Source organism: Dermacentor silvarum, chromosome 11, assembly GCF_013339745.2.
Source record: "Dermacentor silvarum isolate Dsil-2018 chromosome 11, BIME_Dsil_1.4, whole genome shotgun sequence".
Lineage (NCBI taxonomy): Eukaryota > Metazoa > Arthropoda > Arachnida > Ixodida > Ixodidae > Dermacentor > Dermacentor silvarum.
In genome coordinates this window covers 97003272-97016401 of record NC_051164.1, presented here as the reverse complement: position 1 = coordinate 97016401, position 13130 = coordinate 97003272, and the positions used below count along the sequence as shown (strand labels likewise).

General features: G+C 50.0%; 1 protein-coding gene across 2 annotated transcripts in view; it reads left to right on the top strand.

Moving 5' to 3' along the window:
* Positions 1-13130, top strand: part of LOC119432412 (uncharacterized) — a 50935-nt gene that overhangs the window by 34185 nt on the left and 3620 nt on the right. Inside the window, exons 3-4 of one of the 2 annotated variants that reach the window (XM_037699578.2) lie at positions 7805-7887; positions 10477-10585. In XM_037699578.2, the coding sequence (XP_037555506.1) occupies positions 7805-7887; positions 10477-10585 (192 nt within the window). The remainder of the gene's footprint in view (positions 1-7804; positions 7888-10476; positions 10586-13130) is intronic. The other variant, XM_049659059.1, reaches the window with a different exon arrangement.

Genomic DNA, 13130 nt, shown 5'->3' with positions numbered 1-13130 from the left:
GGGTGACACCGGAGCTCCGGTACCGCTCGTAGGCGTCCAGGGAGCCGATGTCACCCCAAGGGGCAGGGGTTAGTAGACGAAGCGGCTTGCCGCTTCAGCTGCCAGACGGACAATGTTGGCCTGTGCCGCCGGGTCTTCGCTATGAAGCGCGGTCTCCCATGCTTGTTCATCCGTGAATAAATTATATCCCGGGGAGTAGCTGCACTCCCATAGGATATGCCTTAATGTTCCTATCTTATCACAGAATCTGCAGAATTGGTCCTCCGGATTTCCCGTTTGCGTGAGGTATCTCCATCTGGGAGACATGTGGTTCTTGGCTTGCAGGCGGCGCCAGGTGACCGCCTCTGCGGACGTGAGGGACCTATCCGGGAGTGGATATTTCCGGCGTCCTAATCTGTAGTGCTCTGTGATCTCGTGGTAGGTCACGAGCACCTCGACCTTAAAGTTAGGTTGAGGCCGCCGTCCCCCCCGGATAATGAGCGCTCGGGCAAGGGCGTTGGCGGCTTCGTTTCCTGTTATGTTGCAGTGAGCGGGGGCCCAGGTTATGGTGATCCCTCTATCTATGTGACCTTTCGATAGTATGCTGTACGCGTAGTCTGATATTTTGCCTCTGCAGAAATTTCTTACTGCCGATTTACTGTCGCTAACGATCACCCTCGCGTCCGTGCTAACGCACGCCAGAGCGATCGCTGCTTCCTCCGCTGCCGTGGCGTCTATTCCGCTTGTATATATCGCGCCCTGTTCTACTCCGGACCCGTCGACTACCACTGAGACGGAGCTTCCGTCTCCGCCAAGGGCGGCGTCTGTGAAGGCAACCATCTCGGGTGGCATTCTGCTTAGCTTTGTTGTCAAGTGTTTGGCTCTGTGCTGGCGTCTTTCCTGATCGTGTTGTGGGTGCATGTTCTTAGGTATCGGTGCGACCGTGAGAGCTTTCCTAATTTTGGACTCAATGTGGAACGTCTGATATTTAGTTCCTCTGTTCGCTTGTAGTCCTACCCAGTTTAGTATCTGCTGTCCTGTCTCGCTTAGACTCAGGCGTTCGAGTTGTGCCGTTCTCGTCGCTTCCGCTAACTCCTGCCATGTGTTATGCACCCCCCTTCCCTCTAGGGCCTCAGTTGAGGTCGAGATTGGTAGTGCCAGTGCACGTTTCGTGCATTTCCTTATTATTACGTCTAACTTGTTTCTTTCTGCTTTTTTGATGTTAAGAAATGGGGTTGAGTAGCAGATCCGACTCAAGATGAAGGCCTGGACCAGCCTTAACTTGTTCTTCTCCTTTAGCCCTCTGCCTCTGGCCGAGATTCTTCTAACGATGCTTACCACTTGGTTTGCGTGCACGTCTAGTTTAGCTATAGTCGTGTGGTTGTTTCCTGTTTTGCTTATGAGCATGCCCAGAATTCGGATCTCATCTACTTGCGGAATTTCTTTCCCGTCTAAGTCTATCGAGATTCTGGGAGGAGATGCGTTGTCTGTCCTCGTCCTGGGCCTGATTAGTAGTAGTTCTCACTTCGTCGGGGAGCAGCTCAGTCCTTTACTTTTGGCATGGAAGTCTATGATGTCGGCTGCCCGCTGGAGCCTTTCTTCGATAGACGCATCGCTGCCCTCATTGAGCCAAACGTTGACGTCGTCTGCGTAGACACTCGTCTTTAGTCCTTCGATCTTTCCTAACTTTCGCGGGAGGTCTTTCATAACTAAATTAAATAGGAAGGGGGATAGGATGGCTCCTTGCGGGGTGCCCCTGTTTCCTAATTTAATCTCTTCTGAGCTGAGGCTCTGCATGTGCAGGGTCGCTGTTCTATCTTTGAGAAAAGATTTTATGTAGTCGAAAGTCCTCTGCCCTACGTTAACATCTGACAGGCCGTCGAGGATGGCAGAGTGGCTGACATTATCAAACGCTTTGGTTAAGTCTATGCCCAGTATTGCTCTCGTATCTTTGGTCTTTCGTTTGTTTATAATATCATGTTGCAGTCTTAGCATGGTATCTTGAGCGCTAAGGTGCGGTCTGAAACCTACCATCTCGTGGGGCCAGATGCTGTTTTCTTCCGCGAATCGACTTAGTCGCTTCTGAATTACTTTCTCCATTAATTTGCCTAGACACGAGGGCACTGAAATAGGCCTGAGATTTTCTATACCCGGGATTTTGCCCTTCTTATGGATTAAAATGATGTTGGCATGTTTCCAATCTTTAGGGACTTCCCCGGATTCCCACACTTTGTTCAGATAAGCTGTAAGGTGAACTATAGAGTCGTCGTCTAAGTTCCTTAGCATACCGTATGTGATCTTGTCTGGGCCAGGGGCTGTGTTCTTTTTGATGTCAAAGAGCGCGGCTCTGACCTCTGCTACTAGAATTGATTCGTCCAGCAGCGGATTCTCCGCTCCCTGATATTCTGTATCCGCTGCCACGCATGCGGCGCCTATGTAGATTTCTTTAAGTCGGTCGATGAGCTGTTCATCGGTTCCGTCAAATTTGTATCTTGCCTTGATTTGCTCTATGTTGGCGTGGGTTTTGGTGTTGGTGGGGTCTATGAGGTGGCACAGCATCTGCCACGTGTTGGGACGGCTCATATTCTTTTATAGCTCGTCGCACTTTTGATCCCACCTTTTCTCTTCTAGTTTGAAGGCGTAACTCTCTATTTCTTTATTGTGCTCGGCTATTTTCTTCCTTAGGTTCCGGTTCCACTTCTGGCGCTTTAGCTTATTCTCGAGGGTTGTTTTTCGGTTCCACATATTTCTAAGCTTGTTGTCTAATCTGAATGGGAGGTCCTCGCCCTGTACCGTTTCGGTGGCCTGTTTCACGTGTGAGACGACGGTTGAGGTCCACTCTGTTATGTCTCCGATTTCGCCTAAATCTGCTGTTGATCTGATATCCCTGAATTTATCCCAGTCCGTTGCGGTGGCCTGTTTTGGCTTATGTACGGGCACCCCTAGTTTACTATCGATTTGTATTTCAATTATAAAGTGATCGCTGCCGAGGTTTTCACCCGTGTTCTTCCACGATGTTTTTCCCGTCCTGTGCCCTAGTGTTAGGTCCGGTGTTGTGTCACAGCAGATGCTGTTACCCGTTCTGGTTGGCTCGTTCGGGTCCGTTAGTAGCGAGAGTCCTGTCTTCTGAATGGCTTCCCACAGCATTCTACCTTTCCTGTCAATTTTGGTGTAGCCCCATTCGTGATGCTTTGCATTAAAGTCCCCTAATACCAGTAGGGGGCACGATTTTGCTGCCCTCAGCGCTTTCTTAATTGCGGTCTCGAACTGTGCCTTTTTGTGGCGAGGGGGGCTGTATGCGTTCAGGACAAATATGCTTCCCCTATTCTTTTTGCCGGTAAGGATTTCTACGAGTACAGCCTCCACTTCGTCCGTGCTCACGTCGTGTTCAATTACCGCTATGTTATTCTTAACTAGGGTGGCTACTCTACAGTTCTCCCCTCTCCCGTTGTCGAATGTGCGGTACCCTGAAATTTTAATAGGGGGTTTTCCTGTTTCTTGTAACGCCACGGCAAGCGGAGGCTCTCCTTGATTTAGAATGTGCTGTTGCAGCAACGCCTTTTTCTTTTTGAAGCCCCTGCAGTTCCACTGCCAAATCATAGTTCCTGTCCTGGCCATGATGAGGAAGAGCGGGCGGCTTCCGAGCTCGAGGGAGGCTCCGGATTAGGATGAGTTCGTTCTTCGCCTCCTAGTGCGGCCAGAAGTGCGTTCATATGATCTGATATAGCCTGGAGTTTCTTATCTATGATAACGCTTAGTTTGATTAGCATGCTTTCCTCGTGTTCCTTGAGGCGTGCCTCTAGCTCGTCTTCGTTAATCTTTCTGTTCATTTTTTTTCTTCTCTCGAGTGGAGGCGTCTCATGCCCCTCTGCCTTTCTTTTTGCGGTGCCTACCGTATCTACTACCATGCTGCCCTCGTCCTGCGCCTGGGGGGCGGCTATTCTCTGGACTGGGGTAAGCGGCCTTGTTGGCTCCGCCTGCGTAGCTCGCACTGTTGGGTTCGTTAGCTGCCCAACTTGCTCTTTGAGTTGGTTTACTGTTTCCGTAAGGGTTTTGATTATTTCTCTTAGTTGGCTATTTTCCTCGTCTCTCTTTTCTATCTCTTTCTTAAATAAATTGGCCTGTGCCTCTAATTCTGGTGTCCTACCTTGGGAGACCGCGCTTGCGAAGCTGACAGGCATACCAGAGTGGGTCAGCTTGTCCCCTGGTTTCTGGAGGCCTGGCCAGTGGGTCTGGTTGTCCCTGGGTGGCGGCCTGGATGCACTTCTGTCCCTGGACTCGGATCATTGCTTCTTGGCCGCAGGCGGTAGCGCGACCTTTGATGTCGGCCTGCTTCTGCCCGCGGTCGCCCCTCCCTTTTCTTGTTCGGCCCTGGCCTCGGCCCGGGCCGCGTCGCGTTGTTTAACCCAGTGGGGCTTCCTGTAGAGTTCCCTGCAAGTCGGGTCCCCTAACTGATGCTTCTTCCCACAGAGCAGACACTTCGGCTCGCAGGCGTGCTCCTCCGGCGGATTTCTTAGCCCGCAGCCTCTGCAGCGGGTGCTTCTTGGATCTGGGCAGACGTCTTGTCTGTGTCCAATCTTGCCGCATGCGTAGCACACGTCGTACTTTTTCTTATATAGGTGACATGGAATCCATTGACTGAAAAATTTTACGGTCTTCGGTACTTCCAGATCTTTGAAGTTAATGATGACCGATTCGGATGACCTTCCTAGTCTTCTTACTGCCGTATACGTTGGATTCCGTGGGTTGTCCAAGGCCTTGTGTATTTGTTCTTCTGTCAGCTCTAGGTTAATCCCGTAGATGACGCCTTTGCCCCCCTCGGGCATCGCCGGGTGGGCAGTCATTTCGATATCTTCTTCTCCGGCACGAATGTTCTTGATTTTGGCGAATGCCTCTGCCCTTTCCTTGTTCGGGGTTGATATTAGGATCGTTTGGTTGTTTTTGTTGAAGACAATGTCCTCTTCTGCCATGGGAGGTAGCCCTGCCGCCTCCAGGATGGCGTTTCCGGCGAAAACCCCCAGCTTCTTCTTTATGCTGTCGATTCCTCCTGCTGGTCGGAGGATAATCTTCTCTGTGCCCATTGGCAGGCGAACTTCAAGCTTGTCTACCGCCCTCTCTGCCATGGCCTTGTTTTTCTTCAGGTTTAGGTGCTTTCGTTCCCTTCTTCTTGCTAATACTTCTTCCACCTTCTCCTCCGGGACGTATCTGCCGCCTATGGAGCGGCACCAGCCCTCTTGGGTTTCTTCTTTATCGGCGAAAGCGCCGACGTCCATCTTTTCTCCTTCCTCCTCTTCTACGTGGGGAGGTCTTCTTTCTGCATGATTTCCATCCGAGAACGTTGGCTGTACGTCCCTTCCTGCAGTTGCCACAGTTGTTGTAACTCCATTTCTTCGCTCTCCTGTCGGCGTCTCCGCCGACGCTGCAACCGCTATCCGTGGCTGCGTCTTGCTTGGGCCGGCGCAGCAGCTGTGCGAGCTGCTATTCCGTTGCGTTGCCTCGGCGTTTCTCTCTTCTGCCGGCGTCTCCGCCGACTCTGCAGCCGCTGTCCGTGGCTGCATCATGCTTGGGCTGGCGCAGCAGCTATGCGAGCTGCTACGCCGTTGCGTTCCCTCGACGCTAGGCTTAGCTGGTGGCGTTGCCGCCTCGAAAATTAAAACTCTTCCAGAGATCAGAGAAGTGGTCCTACCATGCTGATGATGGTAGTTCCGTGATCCCCTGGTGTTCGCGGTTCTTCTCGTTCTTGAATTTTCCCTGTAGGGCTCAAACTTCCGAAGATATGGACATTTACGTCGGAGCTCGATGCAAAGGCGACTTCTCTACATCGCGCCCCCTAGCGTCCTCCAGAGAGCTATCCGGAGTAATGATAGTAGCTTTATCAGCTGTATAAACTTGGACATGCAGTAGCACCGGCAACACGCAGAACTGTTGTCGACGCCGTCGGCGTTTTGCCCGCGTTCGCTCAAAATGCGTGCAGCGTTGGTGACTGTTGCCGGAGCCTCTGATATAAATAGGCACTTGATGCCGCAGCTAAACGTCGCCTCCCTTCCCTCCCCCCCTCCCCCACGGCCTTTCGCGCGTCGGAAGAAGGCGCGTTTCCTCTACATATATGGTGATTGTAAAGAAGGAAAGAGACGCCTACTTCTGCAGCCCTTAAGGAGCACGGCGCTGAACGCGCGTTTGTTCTCCGCCGTGCGTTCACTCCCCGTGAAAGCGCGCGTCCCTCGCGCCCTTTCACTCGCACAGACAGCGTTCGGCACGCGGCGACGATTTCATCTCGATTGACGTCATACGGAACCTCACGGCGACGGCGACGGCGACGGCAGAAATCTGCTTTTGAGTGTCCATATAATTGCTATCGCAATAAAAAAACACATCCTATTCTTTTAGCAAGAGACACGCTCACACTAAAACCGTTTAGGTATACGAGCTATAAGCGTTGCGGACTTCTTTGGTGTTACGGTTGTAACTGTTTTTTGAATGTATTTCAGCGCAAAACAAGAAAGAACAATGCACATATGCTGAACAGTGCATGTCTAGTCTGTTTCGGATTCACGCTGACGTACCTGTACATTTGAGATGCACGTATAGCAACAACTAGCGAAACACATCCACATTGCGTAGCTGTGACCCACTCGCGCATACGTGCATCAATGACAGTGCTTTACAAATGAAAAAATTTTTTTCTCCAAGCACAGTCAGCTCACGATATCGCAATGCTCATTCGTTGAATGAGTCTAACATATTTTCAAGCCAGAGACACATTCTAGACCGAAATATAAAGTACTTACGCCACTGTGTGAGTGGCTCCTACTGAAACACTTAGTACTTTATTTCAATCGGAAAAGTGCGATTCCAAAGCGTCCTATTAGCTATCATGTTTTCATATGCACATAGTATTTAGGCATGTTTGCAAGAACGCGCGCGCACATACTACACGCACACGCACGCACGCACAGGCACACGCGCACACGAATACGCACGCACGCACAGATACGCGCACGCACGCACAGATACGCGCACGCACGCACAGATACGCGCACGCACGCACAGATACGCGCACGCACGCACAGATACGCGCACGCATGCACAGATACGCACGCACGCACAGATACGCACGCACGCACAGATACGCACGCACGCACAGATACGCACGCACGCACAGATACGCGCACACGCACAGATACGCGCACACGCACGCACACGCACGCACACACGCACGCACACGCGCACGCACACGCGCACGCACACGCGCACTCACACGCGCACTCACACGCGCACTCACACGCGCACTCACGCGCGCACTCACGCGCGCACTCACTCACGCGCGCACTCACTCACGCGCGCACTCACTCACGCGCGCACTCACACACGCGCGCACTCACACACGCGCGCACTCGCGCGCGCGCGCGCACACACACGCACACACACACGCACACACACACGCACACGCACACGCACACGCACACGCACACACACACGCACACACACACGCACACACACACGCACACGCACACGCACACACACACGCACACACACACGCACACGCACACACACACGCACACACACACGCATACACACACGCACATACATACATATAGTATACACATACATACATATGTATGTATACATTCATATGTATTCAATGGGCCGAGTGTATTTTTAAAGATGAGAAGCACAAGTTCGCGGTTCTATCTTTCTCTCTCTCTCTCTCTCTCTCTCTATATATATATATATATATATATATATATATATATATATATATACACTACACGGAGCTCTTATCTGTGACCAAAAATGACATATATCGTAAAATTTCCATTTATAGGTGTGGAGATCCTGCGGAAGGCTGCTTTTTTGACGGTGGCAGATGGTTCCCCGAGTGCTGTAGAGTCCGTTGTCCTAAGCTGAGTGAGTTCTCGTTGCAGTTAATCTAATTGTTCACGTTTGAAATTGCTCATCTTTCTTAGCTATAGAATATTTAGCGTTAAATATTGACACTTCGTCACTGTTGAATAATGATAATGTTGCTTTATATATGCATGAAAATTTTGCATGCGTCCAGTTTTTTTTAAATATTTCTGCTGATGCTTCCAACAGAGAAAAATTAGTCTGTATATAACCGAAGTGAAGTTACATTGTATGTAATATTCGGTGATGGTAAACAAAAAACAGAGTTGGTGTACATGCCATTATGTAACGCTAAGCCCTAAAGCCTATAGAGACTGCCGTTTCATGAAGGCATGGTGAGAACGCAACTGGACGTAACGCCATCACACCCGCATAACACAGCACACTGCCATAGTAAACAGCTTGGTCGAGTTACAACCGGGAGAACGCACGTTCAATTACATATGTGCTTTTCTATCCAACCGTGCGGTCGAACTCTCGGTGGGCAATCTACTCTCCAAACCGATCAATCTCGGAGATCGCGGCACTCCTCAAGGAGCTGTTCTATCACCGTTCCTATTTAATCTCGCAATGAAGTCGCTACCATCCAAACTCGACACGATACCCGGCCTGCGACACACTCACTACGCCGACGACATTACGCTCTGGACGGCCACGGGATCCGACGGACAAGTTGAAGAGACCCTGCAGAAAGCAGCCGACACGGTCGTCAGGAATGTGACTGACGTGGGTTTAGAGTGCTCGCAGAGCAAATCGGAGATACTAATACTGCCACCATCCAGACCAGCGCAGCATAAAAACCCCCCTACCCAACATTAACGTGTACGTCAACAACACTGCAATACCTCACGTGGATCATATGAAGGTCTTGGGCCTTTTTGTACAAAACAATCACCACAACAACATCACCATTGATCGTCTCACCACAACGGTGAATCAGAGGGTCCATTTATTCAGCCGAATGAGGGCACGCAAGCAAGGTATGAAGGAGAAGGAGCTACTCTAAATCATCCACTCCTTTGTCATCTCAAGGCTCACCTACGCCCTTCCCTACCTACATCTACTCCAAAATAAAAGAGCGAAACTGGACCGCCTCATTCGCAAAGTGTACAAATCTGCGCTTGGGCTCATCCGTACTACCCCTACCGAGCACCTCCTAAGCCTGGGGTTACACAATACCGTGGAAGAGCTTCTAGAAGCGCACCGCATGGCGCACATTCACTGACTACAGGGAAGCAAGAGAGGCCGTTGGATCCTGGACCGCATCGGGCACAGAGTATCTCCAACGCACAACGATCCGGCCACCATTCCCCCCAACACCAGAAAGAGGTTCATCATCAAGCCAGTGCCAAAGAACATGCTGGCAGGTCATCACGATGGCAGACGAAAAGCAAGAGCTCAAGCCCTGCACAAAACCCACGGGTCTAACTCCGAAGCAGCATACTCGACGCTTCTCAACATTACTTGCCACATAACACGTACGCGATGAGCGTAATTGGCCTCCCCAAGATCATCAACAACAATGACAACAATTTACGCCCGAGTAACACCAATAAGGGCGGCCTGTTCTGTCCGTGCCCTCAACTCGGCGGAGGCAGAAGAGGCGGCCATTGCCCTCGCTGCAGCAGCCGGATTTACAACTGTAATCAGCGACTCAAAGACCGCCGTATCCAACTTAGCACGTGGAATCGTGGCCCCAGCCACGCTACGAATACTGCATCCTCTACTCTCCCCTAAACAACAAGATAGTGAAGAACCCGCCCCAATTGAATTGATATGGGTCCCGGCTCACGCAGAGAACCCGGGGAACGAGGCGGCCCACCAGTGTACTCGAGGATTCGTCAGCCGAACGGTGGGTCCCGTCACTAACCCAGGGGACCTGGTCAGCGAGCCACTGACCACGTACCACGATATTGCCCAATACTACCGCCTCGCAAGACGGACAAAACCCCCACCTCATCCCAAGCTCACCAAGGGACAAGAAGTCACCTGGCACCGACTCCAAACGCACTCCTTTCCCAGCCCACAAATATACGCACACTTTTACCCGGACTTGACAGACCCACACTACTCATTATGTGGGTCCATAGCCCCCTTAAATCACATTCTCTGGGACTGCAGAGAAGATCCCCCCCCCCATATCTCCTGGCCGCTCCCTCGCCTGAAGCGTGGGAAGCGATACGTATGAACCCGAACTGGATGTTCAACTTCGGGTCATCAAATGAGCCGACGAGGTGGCTGTAAGGCATCACCTGGTAGCCACCCCTCACTAGGCCAAATTAACAAAATAAAGCTGTTTCCTCCTCCTCCTCCTCCTCTTCCTCCATCACGTTGCCACATTTCAAGAAATTCAACGTGTCGGTCTTTACGCGAATAGAATCAGCTACTCGGGTGTATCAAGCGCGTTCCTGTACGCTAGAAATATCGAGAGACATCAATACGGATGTTTGATAGTAAAATATCCTTAAAAACGTTTCAAGTGCAAACGCGCTTTTCTGAACGCTCCAATACTTTAATCTAGTCACGAGTTGTGTTAAATTCAGTCATCCGCAAATATAGACTGACACTAACACTCTGTTCGATACGCAGGTATTTGTGTCTTAAAAAATGGCACGTTGATGAAAAGCGGAGACGTTATTAACTCATCAAATCCATGCTTGCGCTACATGTGCAATCAAGGTTTCCTGTTTACGCAGAAGTAAGTATAGCTCACCTTTATAAAAGTAATCATATTCTCGTGACTAATTCGTTACCATCACTCAATTATGACCAACAGCAGTTACAAGTACCGCCTTCGCGATACGTGTAGACGTTCTGACCTGACCATGGGAACAAGCCTTCGGTACTCTTGTAAAACACTGAGATAAGTTTAGCGCCACCTAGAGAACTGGAAACGAACATGCGAATCTCGCAGGGAGTACGTGCCGCTTAATCGTCGAATGCGCATATTTAGTAGAAGGCCTTGCGTTTACCTCTCTTTCGGGAAGACCGAATAGGAAAGAACGCACTCCACATCGCTTGATAGATGTGATGGCCCACAAGGGCCAGAGTGAGGTGCTATCCGTCGCAGCTGGCGTGGCTGTCTGACCTTCTAAAGAGCGTACTACCGCCTCGCGCTCCCGGTAGGAAGTCCAACATCCTTGAACAGGTCCACAGGAGGTGTCGAACGTGCTGTGTGCCGTTTCTGTGTCGGAGTGGTGGCGATCGACTGGTTTCTTACGTGAACACCGCTGTGACGAAGGAAGAGCGCCGAATGGTTACGCACACCCTATAGTTATGTGGCCACCACCGTGTTTCGATCAACGACGGGGTTTATGGCTCACGAAATGAGCCTGGGGAAAAACCACCTGCATTTGCGAGTCTCCAAACGTGTCTTGTCCAACGTAAGTATTGTGCGATCCCCTTGCGCACAGCGGTCGAGGCGTAGTGGTTAGAGTGCTTAGTTTGTAACCGCATAATTATTGATTAAATCACAGGTTTAACCCATCCGATAGATTCTCTCTAACGGCAAAATCTGTTATAACGAGCCTTTAATATCTGCATTAAGCAATTACCTCGAGCAATTACGTGGGTGGCGCGCCGAGCAAATTGCTGTAGTTGGTCCTCCCCCTTTAGAGTGGATGGTACGTTCTCTCTCCCCTGAAGTGCTCGGCTAGCGTGTTGCTTCCCGTGTTGCCACGTAGGAAGAAAATCGCGACTGCGGCCGTTGTGGTGATTGGGGCGGCCAATAATTACGCAGCGCAAAAGCGAGTCTCAATGGAAGTGTCGGGCAGCTCAGCCACTCTATAAGCTCGACGAAAACTTTCAATGATTACACCGCGAAGCTAAACGACTGTTGGCTCCAAGGAGACTCATCGTGGCTCATCGTATAGAATGGTCACGTGGCGGTGGTGTAGTTCAGGCTAAACTACTGCGACTGTAAAGCGAAACCAACATAGAACGAGGTTTGACGACTCGCAGTTGAAAGCTACACTGTGGCTTCTGTTAATTCGAGTTCAGTAGGGGCGTGGCATAGTTTCTTGCGAAAATTACAATGAGGCAATCAGGCGCTAGTGTTTACATCAGCTATAGAAGCTTCGCGGTTGAGCCATCACGAGAATTTTGAAAAATACATTATCTCGCTCAAGCTTCGGCCATCTGGTTTCCAATAAATCCGTAACTTTCCAGCTTGGTCGTACTCAACAAAATATTGCGTTATACACGCAACCGTTCGCAATCTATATGCATGTGTGCAAAAATTTACGTTTTTGCCTTCCGTGCTTTAAAAATGTGATTGCTTTAAAATTTGACCTAATAAAGGTACATGTAACGTGATTATTCAAGCCACAAGCACGTCAGAAGGAAGAACGCGGAGATTATAAGAATTTATACACTACGCCTTTTTTTGTTTTCATGATAGCTGAACAATCGTAGGGCCACAGTTCCCTCTAGTAATAATAGTTGGAAACTAGGGTGCGCGGTGGCTATCGCCACTATGTGCGTGTAGTCCATAAAGAACCTTTCAGTGCCAGAAAGTTTTTTACAGCAACTCCTGCCGTGCCCGTACTAGAACATGATAAAATAGGTACTGAGCTTGTATGATGAGCTCATTTCCTAGCTGCTGCTAGAAGTGAAAATCCACAATAAAAAAGTGGCTTTCGCATTTCTGTTCAAGCCGGAGGCACTCAAAATAAGTGAGCATAGGGAAAAGAGAACTCTAGAAAGAAGCAGAAATTACGAAAATCAATATCTTTCGCGACCACAGGAACGCAAGTGCTGAAACCTTGTTCTTCGCGAACAAGGGATCAGACGCTCAGTGATGACAGAAATCTGATGCGAAAAAAAAAAGGCATATAAAGGCATATTCCATGCACTGTGAGAAGTCATGTTATGCGAGGCACTTTGCAGGTATCCAGAATGTTTTTTCCTTTCAAAGCGTTACCAGAGGAAACAGCGTGTTTATACATTTATAAGGCCAGTAAATGTGTGCGTGACACGAGCGCGTAATCGACAGCATTGACGACGACGGCGACGACAACAATATGACAGCGACGGCATGGCAACTATGTTTTCTTTTAAAACTCTGGCGAAGCAAGGCAAAAACCAGTACCATTACAACCTCGGCCGATCGCAAAGGTGTTACAATGTCGCACAGCGCCTTTGTACCGTTATCTGCTACAAAGAAATGATTGGGGAATGTGGTCCGATCTCGAAGGCAGGTGCTGCCTAACACAGCGTCTCAAATCACTGTGCACGATGGAACA